This window comes from Melanotaenia boesemani, chromosome 19 (genome assembly GCF_017639745.1).
Source record: "Melanotaenia boesemani isolate fMelBoe1 chromosome 19, fMelBoe1.pri, whole genome shotgun sequence".
NCBI classification, from domain to species: Eukaryota; Metazoa; Chordata; class Actinopteri; order Atheriniformes; family Melanotaeniidae; genus Melanotaenia; species Melanotaenia boesemani.
This window is the reverse complement of record NC_055700.1, coordinates 26,407,884-26,423,226: the sequence shown is the minus strand read 5'-3', so window position 1 is coordinate 26,423,226 and position 15,343 is coordinate 26,407,884. Positions and strand designations below refer to the sequence as shown.

The following is a 15,343-nucleotide window of genomic DNA, read 5'->3' as shown; positions in this document are numbered from 1 at the left end:
TCATCTCCCTCTGCATTTTATCATCAGGTTTGTTTTTAACCACATCTGTCTTCTATTCATATGCAAAAACTTTAAATTTAACAAAGCAACCTCTGTCTTTAGTTGGGGGGGGTGGAGGTAGATTAGGTGTAGCTGTAGAGAGTTTTCTTCTTTTCTTGTGAATTGGAGTGAGGAGAGCAGCTTTGAACAGCTGTGTCAGGGTCTGCGTCATGCAGTGCAAGCAACCGTCATGGCTGAGTGTTCGCACGCTATGATCACATGTACACAAAGGCATGCTGTAAATAGAATTTTTAAACATACATGTCAAATTATAACTAAATAAATAAAATGCTGTTCTTTTGTTTGTTTTGTTTTAATTGGTAAAGTGAAGTGAAGTGAAAATATGTGATGAAAGATTAGGTGTCAGGTAGAGGAAGCCTCATATCGAAGTGTCTAACTGAACTGAAGAAGTGTCGATGATCGCCACCTGTCTGAGACGGACTCCTGCTGAGCCTCAGAGAGGAAAATGAGACGATAGAAATTCAGATTTTACTTGACATTGTGTTTTCCTGTCTTGCAGGTATACGCTCCATCTGCCAGTACAGCCGACTACAACAGGGACTCACCGGGTTATCCCTCCTCCAAACCTCCCAGCGCTGGCTTTCCAAGCTCATTCTTTATGCCAGGTACTCAAACACACACACACACACACACATACACACATACATAAAGAGTTCCTGTTTTTCATCAAACCTCCCACCATAGATTCCTCAACACTCTGTGGTCACTGGTTAGCCGAGAAACTGGAATTCCCTGAACTGCAAGTTGCTTCTCAACCACAAAAAATTTAATTATTCATTGTATAACTTACTTTTAGAGAAGCTGGAACGTGGGAAAAATATCTGAGGATAGTTTATCTGTGCATACAGATGACTTAGAGGAAATGAAAACTGAAGTAGTGAACCTGATGATCTAGCAGAGGGCACTGCCTGATGCATGCAGTGTTAACGTCTCAGTAAACAAAGCTAACGTTGCTAAAAACACTGAGGAAACTAGCGAGTAAAGCCATCTGAGAAATGTTGGGAAGTATTTTTGATTGTTCATAATAAATTAGATCATTTAGTGCTGTATATACCGAATACAGAAAATGTTTTTTAAAGCCTTAGGTTTAACCAGCCTAAACATCATTGAGAGTGTGGAGGGAAACTCTTTGAGGGGGGACCTTTTTCACTGCTGCACCACTAAACGTGCAACAGAGCAGCTGTGCTACTGGAGAAGTGGAGCAGTGAAAATGGATGGAGAAAGTTCAGAAAGTGAAGCTGCAGCAGATGCTGAAGTTGAACATGATGACCATTTTTTTTTTAAGTCATCAAGTCAAAAAAAAATGGAGTCGTGTCTGTTGTCTGCAGATACTTTGGTTTCAAAAGGTTGAATGTGGACAAAACATCCATCCATCCATCCATCCATCCATCCATCCATTCATCCATCCATCCATCCATTTCTTGCTGCTTATCTGAGGTCAGGAAGTGGGGGCAGTAGCCTAAGCAAAGGAGCCCAGATTTCCCTTTCCCGGTTTTACTTCTTCCCACTCGCCCAGCGGGGATCCCGAGGCCATCTGAGAGATGTAGTCCCTCCACTGAGTCCTGAGTCTTCCACGGGGCTTCTTCCTGATGGGACGAGCCCAGAACACCTCACCAGGGAAGTGTGCTGGTTCCTTTTAATGTGGAAGAGCAGTAAACAACTGTTTACTGAGAACAATGTCCAGAATAAGTTGTCCTGAGCAATCTGCTGCTGCTGCACCTTAGATGCAAACATGCTTTGGAATAACAAGAATGTCTGAAACTACGATCCACATCCTCAAGTAAAACAAGAAAAAAGATGGACACTTGAATAAGAAGGTGCTTGTAGACATGGTTACTTAACTATGACAAAAAATAAGGCCAGAGGTGGATGGAGATAATCAGTGACCTTGTTCTGATGGCGAAAGATGGATTCAGGGATATGATCATGACTTTGTGGATGTAAAAATATTTTTTGTATAATGTAAAATGGAACAGGCCATTCTTACTGTATACTGCAGTAATTTGCCTCTCAGTGGAAAATGTGGTAATCACCCAGTCATGCATGGAACAAAATAATACCATCAAATACAGTGAAACCGCTAAAATTTTTAAAGAATATACAGTGTCATTTTGGTCATACCACCCAATACTAGCTCTGCTGCAAACAAACAGCAGCTGTCTTCCTCCACATTGACAACAATACTGCAGACTCACCTGCTGGCTCACAGCCCCCCCAAGCAAGCCAGCGTTGGGCACAGTCAGCCACAGTCAGCCACAGCAGGTCCCGTGATAATTTGAACAACACTTCTTCCTTGGAGAGAACGTGTGCTAGTTTTCTTTGTTTTTCATGTTTTCCAAAAAACAGTATGGCTGTTTTTTAACTGTATGTAGTTTAACAGGAGGGTCTTCCTCAGACAGTCAGGCTTCTGCCACATTAACTCATTAACTTCAGTTCAGAACCGGAGACTCTGCTTTGTTTTCATTCCGTGCCACGTTAACGATTACCTAACACAACACTGAAATTAAATGTTACCGTGTCATTTGCCATTTTTAAAATAGTGTACAACTTCTAGCTCAACGTGACGAATTCAGCAGCCTTAACTTAACGTTACATTATACAAATGAGAAAAAACAAGTCTCAAACACTTTTTTGCTGAATTATCTTGCCATTCAAACATAATTGTTTTGGACAGGACTGTGATATGATCTTGTTTCTGAATTTCCACTGTTCCAGGATTATTTATGTGTCAAACAGCAGCTGTTCTGGAAGTCAAAGCTAGCTAGATGTTTTTTCCTCTATTTTTAAATTTTCTACTCAAAGTATTTAGTAATGTGGTTTACAGAAATAAACCTTCCAAGTCCAGGTAGAGGTCCTGTAGCCTTTTCCACCTGTTTTCTCTGAGAAATCCAGAGTTAATATGAAGTGTGTATTTATTGTTTACAGATCAGAGGGAAGTTAGTTAAATGAGACTCTGTGGTCGCTTTACTTTATTGCTATAGTATTTTGTTCTGTTGGCATCAGAAGAGAAATAAACAATACTTATGGACCTATGGATGTGGTTTTATGCATTTATAGTGTTGTTAAAAAATAAAAAAAATAACGCATAATAATTGTGATTATTTCACTGACAATATTTGTACCAAAAACATCTATAAATGTGACATCCCAAATCCAAAGCACCCCCAGAAAATCAGGCTGTCTCCACCCTGCTTGACTAATGGTGTTAAACTCAGATTTTGCATCTTTTCATTTGTTCTGTGTCTCACAAATGTTCTGTTTGAACCAAAGACCAGAATGGTTACCAGAACTAGCTGTCTTGAAAGTGATGTGTGGCTACAAACAGCCGTAGAACTCAGGGGTGAAGCAGACCTGTGTGATTCAGTGAATAATAATTTCATGCACAGGTACTCTTTCCATTCATAAACAATATCTGATGTTAACGTAACAGGAATCCATGCCATGAAAGATGATAAAAAAGGTTATTTAGTTTCGTAACGAAAGTTATTTCTGAATCACGATTATCTCCTTGTTGTTAGCCATGTCGCCCAGCTCTAACCTCCCGCTTCTTCTTCATCTGTATCTTCACTGTGTTTTTCTGTCAGATGGTCACCACAGCGGTGATCCCTGGAGCAGCAGTAGTAGCAGTATGAGCCAGCAGGGTTACCATGGCAGCATGCTGGGGGGTGGGAATTCAGCCCACGGCCCTTCCCAGAGCTCCTCCTACTGCGGGATTCACCCTCATGACAGACTGGTGAGCCAAAGTGCCAATCAGATTGTGTCCAAATGCAGGGATCTAATTCATGACAAGATCTAGAGATGCGACACACACATCTATAAATCCTCCACATGTGCACAGCTGTGAATGTGTCACTAGACAATCAGTTTCACCTTCCTCCGCTCATCTCTCTGCAGAGCTACCCCTCACACTCATCTGCAGATATCAACTCCAGCCTTCCTCCCATGTCCAGCTTCCACAGAGGAGGAGGCGGCGGGGGCAGTGGCAATCACTACAGCACCGCCTCTTGTACCGCCCCCACCAACGGCACAGACAGCGTCATGGGTAAGACTCCTGCGTCTGTAGAAACTCTTGAAGAAAAGGAAAAAAAAAGACTTTTTATTTTTGTTTTGGATGCTTGTTGTGGAGACAGAAAAGACGTACCCTCCCATCTTTAACCGGGACGCAGCTCTGGACGTTAGCTGACGCTTTTTTTAAAAGGATCAAAAATAAATCATAATGAAAGACAGATTTTAAACTCTCCGGAGGCTGAAAGCTGACTTTGGTCATGTTGAACCATGTCATGTATTTGTGGTATAATCTTTTCAGCGCCTGTTAGAGGGATAAATTTAATATAGCTTAGCTTCCCCTCAGGATGTATGCTTCAGTTTTTCATCCAGCTACAGAATTTCTGTTTGCTTCATGGCATTAAGATTATCTTACACTCAGCTTTGTGTTCAGCCCTTGCTAGCCAGTCTTAGCATGCTAACAGTCTAGATTACAGTGGCATATATGCTGCAGTCACCAGCACAATTATTCAGCTCCTACTACACAGCAAAGCCGATGCATCGGAGGATTACATAATTTTACTGATGATTGTATATCAGTCTGTTAACATTGACATTATGAACATATTAGCATGCTACTAGCATTTAACTGAGGTAAATGTTTAATTGCAAGGCGTGTGATGTCTGCTGAGAGTGTATTTGACGTTAGGATCCACAAACAAACAAGTTTCTATGCTATCTGGTCTCAGGGCTGTAGACTTCAGACTTCAGACTGGACTTAGAGTCTGAACCACCTGACCTGACTTAAAGAGAAAACATCCATCCCTCACTTCTGACTTTAGATAACTTGAAAAATGACTTTTTTATCCTCTTTTTGAGACGTTTAAAGGTCTGCTGTTTTCTGATCTTATAATTTCTCTTTTTGTGTTGATTAGCCATGATGTGATGATTTGGACGAATGTCCTGTTTAACTCCCCTCTTTCGTCTTTTACTGTAAATCTAATATTGGAATTAGGTGTGGGAACATGAACAGGTGGGATAGCTGAGTTCCTGGAACTGAAGAAGAGGACAAGACCGAGATCAGATGGTTAAAATCTCATCCTTCCTCATAGAGCTGAGGGCTTTGATATTTTGTTTTTTTAGCTGAGCTGAAGCTTTATAACTTATTGCTATGATAGACTATTATAATGATTCAGTGTTTTCTGATATCACAAATTCTGCCATGATTTCAATTCACTTTTATTCAGAAGCCAGTTATTAATATGAAATGATATCACAATAATCCATTCACCACACCTTTAGATATCAGCACTTTGCTAATCAAATTATAAAAAGACATTCTGGATATTAGAACAAAACAAATTTAAAGAATTCCTTAAAATAAAAAGGATTACACTGAATCTTTCTTATTGATCAATCCTTCATCCTGAGCTGCATGAGGAGACAGTGGAGAGGAAAACCTCCCTTTTTACAGGATGGAAAACTTCTAGCAGAACCAGGAAGGAAGCAGCATAACTCTAAGCCAGGCATTCCTGCTGAGGAAGAAGACAAACACAAATTAATGACAACCTCAGATATTTTTACATGGAAGTTCAAGAGAGCATGACGGGACGTCCCCCAGCAGCCTGAGGCGATAGTAGGGCCATATGAAGTATTTAGCTTTTTTTTCCAGATTCAGACTTACGGTGTTTTTCTGCTAAAATGGGACAAACCACTTATAGGCGAGGCAGTTTATTTGTACAGCACGTTTCATGTGCAGGACAATTCGACGTGCTTTAACTAAGACGTTAAAAGCATTACAGATGGTGCAAAGAAAGCATTCAGAAGTAGTAAAAGGCGGCAATAAATAGCAAAAATCACAATAAAATCATAAATTACATTAAAATGATTAAAAGCAAGAGAAGTTAAAAACTCACTGTGCACATTTCATGTATGCGCATGAGAAAAGAAATGTTTTTAACCTGGATTTAAAAATGTCTACATTTGGTAAAAGTTTAATCTCATCTGGCAGTTTGTTCCACTTGTTTGCAGCAGAACAGCTAAATGCTGCTTCTCCATGTTTAGTCCGGACTCTGGTCCGGATTCTGGTCCGGATTCTGGTCTGGATTCTGGTCCGGATTCTGGTTCAGATTCTGGTCTGGATTCTGGTCCGGACTCTGGTCTGGATTCTGGTCCGGACTCTAGTTTGGACTCTGATCTGGACTAGTTGACCAGTCTTTGGATCTAAGAGCTCTGCTAGGTTTATATTCTCTGAACAGATAACAGATGGATTCTTATGGCCTTTCATTCATCAAATTAATTTTATTTATTTGCTTTTTGTTATTTGTTTATTGTTTGTTTTTACTTATTAATTGTAATGATTTATTTAATATTTTATTTGCTCTTATTCAGGTCTTTTTCTTTTATGTTTTTTTTCCAGATTTTTTAATGCGTTTATTTTGTTTTTATATAACAGTAAATACAATCACGTCTTCTTAACGGGACAGAAACAAATCAAATTTGTGATTCTCATCCCTAAAAATGACTGTATTTTATGTTTGATCAATATTTTTATTATGGATCAATGCTATTGGCTTGTTGATCATTTAACTGATGTTGAATCAGTGATGATCCACCTCTGCTTATTACTAGTTTTCAGACCAAATAAATCAGACACCTCAAAAGCCTCATTCTTAGAGTCTGTATCATTGAGCAATCAGAAACTGTTTGTATTGATCGTACAGCTTCTGCTGTCTTCAGTCCGGTGGTTCAACCTCACCCAAAGATTGTTTTGCTATTATAACTTAGTTTCATCGAAATGTTTCTGGGTTCTTCTTTGTGTCCAGAAATCAATCAGTGGGATCGTTTTATGTTGAACAATAAATGGTAAAAACGTTCAAAGATGAGTTTACGGGCTCCTCCCTGTGAGCTCGTCTCCTTAGCATTTTTATTTACAGCCACATAATCAGTTACACGTCCTCCTGCTGGGAGCAAACTCACACGATGTAAATCACTTGGAAACTAAACGTCTTTGTCACAGATCGTCACAAACACAATGCAAGCAAAGCAAAAAAATTTACCCCGACCTTGAGAATACCGACACTAACGCATCATACCACATGGATGTCTTGCTTTGGGTCTTATACAACAAATAGGACAGCAATAAGAAACACATTTAAACACACACACACACATATGAACTAGAGCAGCTGACTGTGAACAGAAGATGAACTTAATGAAAAACATGATGCTGTAATTTAAATAGAAACATGTGACACACGTGTGCACACAAACACTTAAACATGGCAAAAGATTGTTAGTATCAGCTCCTACAGAGAAGCTGTAAGAGATGTAAGATTGAGATGGATAAACACACAAAAGACATATAAACATGTCCACTTATTTTATTAGAAATCAACCGATCAGATTCAAACTACAGTTTATTTCCAGTCATCCCTGTTCTATCTAAACTACAACAACATATACCAGTAAAGTATCCACCAGTGGTGTAAATCACAAGTTAGATCATGATATGATATTATGTCCTTGTTTACTGATGTCACAAATTCTGACTTTATTTGCATAGCACCAATTTACACAGTCCTCTTAAGAAACTTTTACAGATACCATCCAAGTAAATGTAGTCCAATTAGAATCCACAGTTAAAACAAATTCATTGTATGAGAACTGTGCTCATATAAACCAATTTAATCTATTTATTTTAAAGGGACAAGGCATATTCAGGAACATAAAAATGTAAATATGCCAGAATTAGCCAGTGGCTACTTTTCGTCTGTAGTCCCTGGCAGATCAAGGAAATATAAAAGCAGTTTACAACAATAATAACAGAGAATTAAAAACAAAAATCATCCACACAAACCAACACTTGAGACAAAAGAAGAAGAGTCATTGGTGGTTAATCATAAAAACAATTGCAGAGCTAAGGAAACCCAACAGGTCTCTTTGATTCAGTCCACCATCCAGAGAATGCACAGGCAGCAGGCGACAGTGGAGAGGAAAACTTCCTTTTATCAGGAACGAAAACCTCCATCTGAACCAGAACCAGGAAGAAAACCTCCATCTGAACCAGAACCAGGAAGGAAAACCTACATCTAAACCAGAACCAGGAAGGAAAACCTACATCTGAACCAGAACCAGGAGTAAAAACCTCCATCTGAACCAGAACCAGGAAGGAAAACCTACATCTGAACCAGAACCAGGAGTAAAAACCTCCATCTGAACCAGAACCAGGAAGGAAAACCTCCATCTGAACCAGAACCAGGAGTAAAAACCTCCATCTGAACCAGAACCAGGAAGGAAAACCTACATCTGAACCAGAACCAGGAGTAAAAACCTCCATCTGAACCAGAACCAGGAAGGAAAACCTCCATCTGGACCAGAACCAGGAGTAAAAACCTCCATCTGGACCACAACCAGAAAGGAAAACCTCCATCTGGACCAGAACCAGGAGTAAAAACCTCCATCTAAACCACAACCAGGAAGGAAAACCTCCATCTGAACCACAACCAGAAAGGAAAACCTCCATCTGGACCAGAACCAGGAAGGAAAACCTCCATCTGGACCAGAACCAGGAGTAAAAACCTCCATCTGGACCAGAACCAGGAAGGAAAACCTACATCTGAACCAGAACCAGGAAGGAAAACCTACATCTGAACCAGAACCAGGAAGGAAAACCTACATCTGAACCAGAACCAGGAGTAAAAACCTCCATCTGAACCAGAACCAGGAAGAAAACCTCCATCTGAACCAGAACCAGGAAGGAAAACCTACATCTAAACCAGAACCAGGAAGGAAAACCTACATCTGAACCAGAACCAGGAGTAAAAACCTCCATCTGAACCAGAACCAGGAAGGAAAACCTACATCTGAACCAGAACCAGGAGTAAAAACCTCCATCTGAACCAGAACCAGGAAGGAAAACCTCCATCTGAACCAGAACCAGGAGTAAAAACCTCCATCTGAACCAGAACCAGGAAGGAAAACCTCCATCTAAACCACAACCAGAAAGGAAAACCTCCATCTGAACCACAACCAGGAAGGAAAACCTCCATCTGGACCAGAACCAGGAGTAAAAACCTCCATCTGGACCACAACCAGAAAGGAAAACCTCCATCTGGACCAGAACCAGGAGTAAAAACCTCCATCTAAACCACAACCAGGAAGGAAAACCTCCATCTGAACCACAACCAGAAAGGAAAACCTCCATCTGGACCAGAACCAGGAAGGAAAACCTCCATCTGGACCAGAACCAGGAGTAAAAACCTCCATCTGGACCAGAACCAGGAAGGAAAACCTACATCTGAACCAGAACCAGGAGTAAAAACCTCCATCTGGACCAGAACCAGGAAGGAAAACCTACATCTGAACCAGAACCAGGAGTAAAAACCTCCATCTGAACCAGAACCAGGAAGGAAAACCTCCATCTGAACCACAACCAGGAAGGACAGCCATTTTTCCTCACCTGGTTGAGGGCAGGAGAAAATAATACTGAGGAAATAATTACAAAAAACAATTACAATATGAAAATCTAATTTCATTTATGAGCTCAATCAGACATTTAAATGAAAAACAATAATTTATTTTATCAAAAACAGCTGTGACCCATTTAAAAATGTACATAGGTCACATCATGTAAAGGAAAGCTGGGATATGTTTCTCTGTATATGCATGGATGAGGATGGTATATTAGCAAATGAACAGTTTCATTGGACATTAAATTAAATTAGCTGCTTTTAAACAGCAGCTTTCTCTTCACACAGCAGCACAAGAATGTTTCTTGTGAATCAGAACTTATTAATAAAATCAAACATAATAGAAAGAAAGGAAATTATCAGGATTTATTAGTTAAAAGGTACCGAGTCAGCAGTATGAATTTCAAAGCTGTGTTTACAATAAAACTAAGTATAAATAATTGTACGTATTTATTAATTATTGTATTATTATGATGTTAACATGCTGAACCCAAATGTTAATTTTATATATGACATATTAATGTTATATGTTTTTTTTTTGTTGTTTCTATTTTTTTTAATCCCTCAAATTCATTGTGTCAAACTTTACTGCCATTTAGACCCTCAAACCAAATATTGTCACTTCTTAAAATAACTTACTTAGTATAGTCTGACCTTATCATAGCTGCACACCTTTTGATATCAACATTTTCCCCATCAAATAAAAACAAACCAGAATTTGTTGTTCCACCGCGAAGCTTCTGCACTGTGGCCTATGGACTGGTACGCAGCGAGGGAACTGGGGGAAAAACAAAGAAAATCCTAATTTCATTCTGATTTCATCAGTTCAAGTAGGATTTCTCTCTTTTCAGAGGTGATGGACGTAGGCAACAAAATAAAAAATCACTTTCATCCTCTGAGTACTCTCCTCCTTTGTGCCTCTAAGCTCTCATTTATGAAAAAGATTTTCTCCTGCGCATGTTCTCAATTATGCATTAAGTCAGTTTGTGTGTGGGTGTGTGTGCGAGAGAGTAATCCCTTGGATGGTTTACCAGGCCAGTGGTGTGGCAGGAGTGAGACACGAGGCTTTAACCCCAAAACATATGCTTCCTCCTGTCTGTCTCTACCTGTCTGTCTGTCTTCTCCCAGCAGCTTAAAGGAGTCCAGTCCTGCCAATCTCTGTAATGGATTCATTTGCCATGAAAGGATGTTTTTTTTTTTTTTTTTTGCTGTGTGTGTGGGAGCGTAAACTTTCCATCTGGGATCTGCTATCAGGAGAGATGAGCTGTGAGCATGTCAGAGTTTGTGTGTGTGGGCGCTCATCTGTTCCTGTGAGGTCACTTCCTTCCTCTGTTGGCCTCAGCGTTCGTCAAGTGTGTGAAACACATTTAAAGTCCACATAAGCACAAGTCAAGGTGGTTAAAATGTGAATGGATGTCTGTTTCTAACACTGGACATCTTCATTTATTTTTTTTAATAAGGATCCGTTCTGTGATCAGGAGATCTGTTAGCAGAAGCTGAGAAAACCTAAAGTTTAACCCTTAAAACTCCAAGCTGTTGTTTTCTGTTTGTGGCCTGTTCGTGTTAAAACACATGTAGAAGCTCAGCCTTTTTAATCCCATGTTTTCAGGACAGCCTCACATGTCAGAAATGAATGTATGAATATATATAGCAGCATAAAGGCCGACCGAAGAAGAAAGCAGAATTTATTACTAACAGAACTTTGTAGAAACAACACACAGATCAACAGTGACCAAACCTGTTCTCATCTGCATCGTTCTCTCAAGTTGGGCTTCCAGGAGAAAAAATATTGTTATTGAAACAAACACACAACAGAAACTATTTCCATGTTTCCACTTTCTTCTCATTTCCATTTATTTATGCCACTATTTACCTGCGATCCTTACAAGCAACTCCAGCTAAGCTCGTTTTTTGCATCAGAAACGTCTTCTTGGATTTATTCCAGCCATAGAGGAGCATTATTTTTCTTCTTTTCACACACACACTGAACTTTCTGCTCACTGGTTGATCTTTGGCTGCTCCTGATTGGACGTTACCGTCAATCTAAGCTCTCTGATTGGTGGAAAGTTTGATAGAAAGTGGCTTCATCATTATTTCCTGGTCAAAATAGAGGTCTCTTAGCAACATAGTAGTGATAGTGATCATTTTTTATTACAAAACTACCATAAATAATGGTGTTATGTTGAATCACTCATTCTGGATTTACCATATAGAGTCTCTGAATAAACACTACATTTTGCGGCTGGATTGCGAACCTTCTGGACAAGATATAAATGCCCAGAACACTTTTGTAAATCACTTAAAGGGTAAGACATCAATCCCAATTTATCCCACAGAGTTACACACTACCGTTCCTGTAAAACTGTTGACAGTATAAGCAAAAGCGCTCAGGCAGTCTACCAGAGTTTTAAGGGTTAATTAGAACTCAGCTAAGGAAGAAGCTAACACATTCGCATCTTAAACAGGAAGAGATCTTTAGGAAAGTCAAGATTTTGGGACAAACAGAATCAATTTACTGATCGATTATCCATCGAAACTGCATGAAAAAAAAACCTTCTTTTCTTTGAAAGAAAGAAGAAATTAAGACTAAAACCAAAAAAAAACACTAATTAATTCCCAAACCAGGAGAGTTTGATTTTTTAATTGGAAGCCAACATCCGACTCGCTGTTTCCAAACTGAGGATGTAATTCCCAGTTTTAATGAACATGTTTTGCCAGTTTAGGTGTGGAGCGGATGGGCTGAATAATTAAACATGTAGTTAACAACATCCTTATTTACAAGAATACATCCCTCTTTTCCCCTGTGTGTGTGTGTGTGTGTGTCACAGCTAACCGAGCACAGAGCGGAGCAGCCAGCAGCTCTCAAACAGGAGACGCCTTAGGGAAAGCACTCGCATCGGTAAGTACAGCACACACACATGCAAGCACACTTATCTAATGATTCTTTTCCTTTTCCTCAAATCTTTCAGATTTAGACCTTAAATGCTGATTTTTATTTTTTTTATTTCTTTTTTTAAAGATCTATTCTCCAGATCACACGAACAACAGCTTCTCATCCAATCCTTCCACCCCCGTGGGCTCCCCGCCCTCCCTCACAGGTGAGTTCATCACACTCATGGTCCGGACTGAGCTGATGTTTACAGAGAAGGAAGAAGCAGAGCTGACTGACGACTTTTACCTCTAATGACTCCAGACTTTTCTAAAATGACCCCTGAATGACTTGAGACATGGCTTTGTGTTTAACTGGCTTCACATTTGACTCAGATTTTATTTAAATGAGGAGACTTGAATGGACTAGAACCCCCTTCCTAAATTGAATTGGACTTTTTAAAACTTTCTTTTCACAACTCAGTTTTTCTAAAATTACTTTGGACTTGACTCAAACTAGTCTAAAAAGATTTTAGGTACTGAATCCTCCTCTGTGCTTGTAAAGTTATGCTCCAGTACTGACTTTTCATTCTTGATTTTCAACTTCAAAATAAAGAACAATCACAACCCCAGTTTAAAAAATGTTGGGATGCGTAGTAAAATGCAAATAAAAGCAGAATGTAGTGATTTATAAATCTCATAAACTCATATTTTATTCTCAATAGAACATAAACCACATATCAGATGTTGAAACTGAGACATTTTATCATTTCATTAAAAAATATGAGCTCATTTTGAATTTGATGGCAGCAACACATCTGTACATCTGAACGTAGGAACGGTAATCTGAATAAATCAGAAACAACTGGAGGAGCATTTGAAAACTAATTAGGTTAACTTGTACCAAGTCAGTAACATGACTGGGTATAAAAGGAGAAGCAAAGGTCTTCTCTGGACCAAAGCTCATTTAAAATGGTTTGAGGCAAAGTGGAAACCTGGATGAAGATGTGAACTAGTTTATGGAAAGCATGGACGGCGTGTCCTGCAGACTAAAGAGGAGAGGGAGCATCCAGCTTGTTATCAGTGGACAGGTGAAAAGCTGCATCTCTGATGGGATGGGGCTGCATTAGTGTCTATGGCGTGAGCAGCTTCCACATCTGTGAAGCTCCATCAATGCTGAAAAGTACATGGAGGTTTTAGAGCAACATCTGCTCCCATCCAGACAACGTCTCTTTCAGGGAAGGCCTTGCAGGTTTCAGCAAGACGATGCTGAACCACATCCTGCATCCATCACAGCAGCATGGCTTCACAGGAGAAGAGTCCAGCTGCTGAACTTGCCTGCCTGCAGTCCAGACCTTTCACCAGTACACAACATCTGGAGCATCATGGAAGCAGAAATCAAGCAGCCAAGGTCCAGGACTGTAGAGCAGCTAGAATCCTGCATCAGACCAGAATGGGACAACATTCCTCTCCTAAAACTCCAGCAACTGGTCTCCTCACTTCCCAGATGTTTCCAGACAGTTGTTAGAAGAAGAGGGGATGCTACACCGTGCTTAACATCTTGTTGGAACTACTTTTTACACCGTGCCGAACATCACCCTGGAACTACTTTTTACAGACGTGTTGCTGCCATCAGATTCAAAATGATCTCATCAAATGGAAAAATGTCTCAGTTTCAACATCTGATATGTTGTTTATGTTCTACTGGGAATCAAATATATTGAATTTTACACAGCATCTCAACTTTTTTGTAGCTGGAGTTGTTAGTTCATGTATTTTTATCTTTAGGGGATATTTAACTTGAGTTATTTAATTGTACACCCAGATTCTTGTGATGTTTTCATTGTTTAGTTTACCATGTTGATGATTGGAAATCAAAGTGAAAGTCTTCAGCTCCACTCTGTCATTGGCTGGTTCACACTCCTGAAGTATTTAGTCCATTAATGTACCAAACACGACTAAATGTACAAGGCAAGGTAAAAATCCTTAGAGAAAAACACAGACTTACACTTGTAGTAGCTCTTGAGGCATGAAGAGGAAGAACTTTTCTGACTGTACTCCAGTACTGTTAAAACACCTAATTACTTCATAGAAAAACAAGAACTAGGTACCGTGGTTGAATGAAACATAAGAAACTGTTTACGAGTCCAAAACAAATATTTTATTTTTTTCTTTTTGCTTGGAAGTGAATATTTGGTCTGAGCAGCTTTATTTTACATAATCCCACACTGCTCCACTAATGTTGAGGTCTGGGTTCTGGGGAGGATTCATCCCTCCATCAGACCTGGTGCCATTAACATTCAGTCCAGTTCTTGTGTCATGTGGCATACGTCAGCCTTTTCGCCCTGTTTCTCTTCTGAACAATGGCTTCTTGACAGCCACGTTTCCATGGAGACCATTTCTAATGAGGCTTTGGCCAACACTAGATGGATCAGCTGAAGGTCCAGATGCATCGCTCAGGTTTTGTCAGGACTTTGCTGAATTTTTCTCCTGAATCTTTCTGAAATCCCTTTCAGATCCTGTCCAACTGCTATCACTAGTTTGTTTTATTTTATTCTTTTTTTGGCCTGACATTTCGTCTTTAGTCCTCCACTTGTCCAGTTTCCTAAATGCTGATTTAAGCCAAGTTCTCAGCCAACAGTTTGTTTAGGAACCATCTTTCTGACACAAGAACCATATTTACTGTCCGTAAAACTCTGTTATCTTTGGTGGGTTTTTTTTTTTGTTTTTTTTTTTTTTTATAGATGCAACTAAATAAATTAGAACAAACGTCCTACGCTACAGCCTGGTAGTTATAAACTCCCTAAAGATACTCTTTGAAATAGGTTTTGTGCTAAGTTCTGTCTAGACACACTAGTTCATCGTCTTCTTTATGCATGGATGATTAATAGGTCAGTGTGAAATAGTTTACCAAACAAAAGATATATCTCTCTGAAAGGGGTCATGTACGAGGATTGGAC

The 15,343-nt window shown here is 39.5% G+C and overlaps 1 protein-coding gene across 7 annotated transcripts in view; it reads left to right on the top strand.

Moving 5' to 3' along the window:
* Window positions 1-15,343, top strand: part of LOC121629940 (transcription factor 4-like) — a 261,687-nt gene that overhangs the window by 208,991 nt on the left and 37,353 nt on the right. For all 7 annotated transcript variants that reach the window (XM_041969878.1, XM_041969880.1, XM_041969877.1 and 4 more), the window contains 5 exons: window positions 560-665; window positions 3,645-3,793; window positions 3,955-4,102; window positions 12,344-12,414; window positions 12,535-12,613. In XM_041969878.1, coding sequence (XP_041825812.1) covers window positions 560-665; window positions 3,645-3,793; window positions 3,955-4,102; window positions 12,344-12,414; window positions 12,535-12,613 — 553 coding nt within the window. The remainder of the gene's footprint in view (window positions 1-559; window positions 666-3,644; window positions 3,794-3,954; window positions 4,103-12,343; window positions 12,415-12,534; window positions 12,614-15,343) is intronic.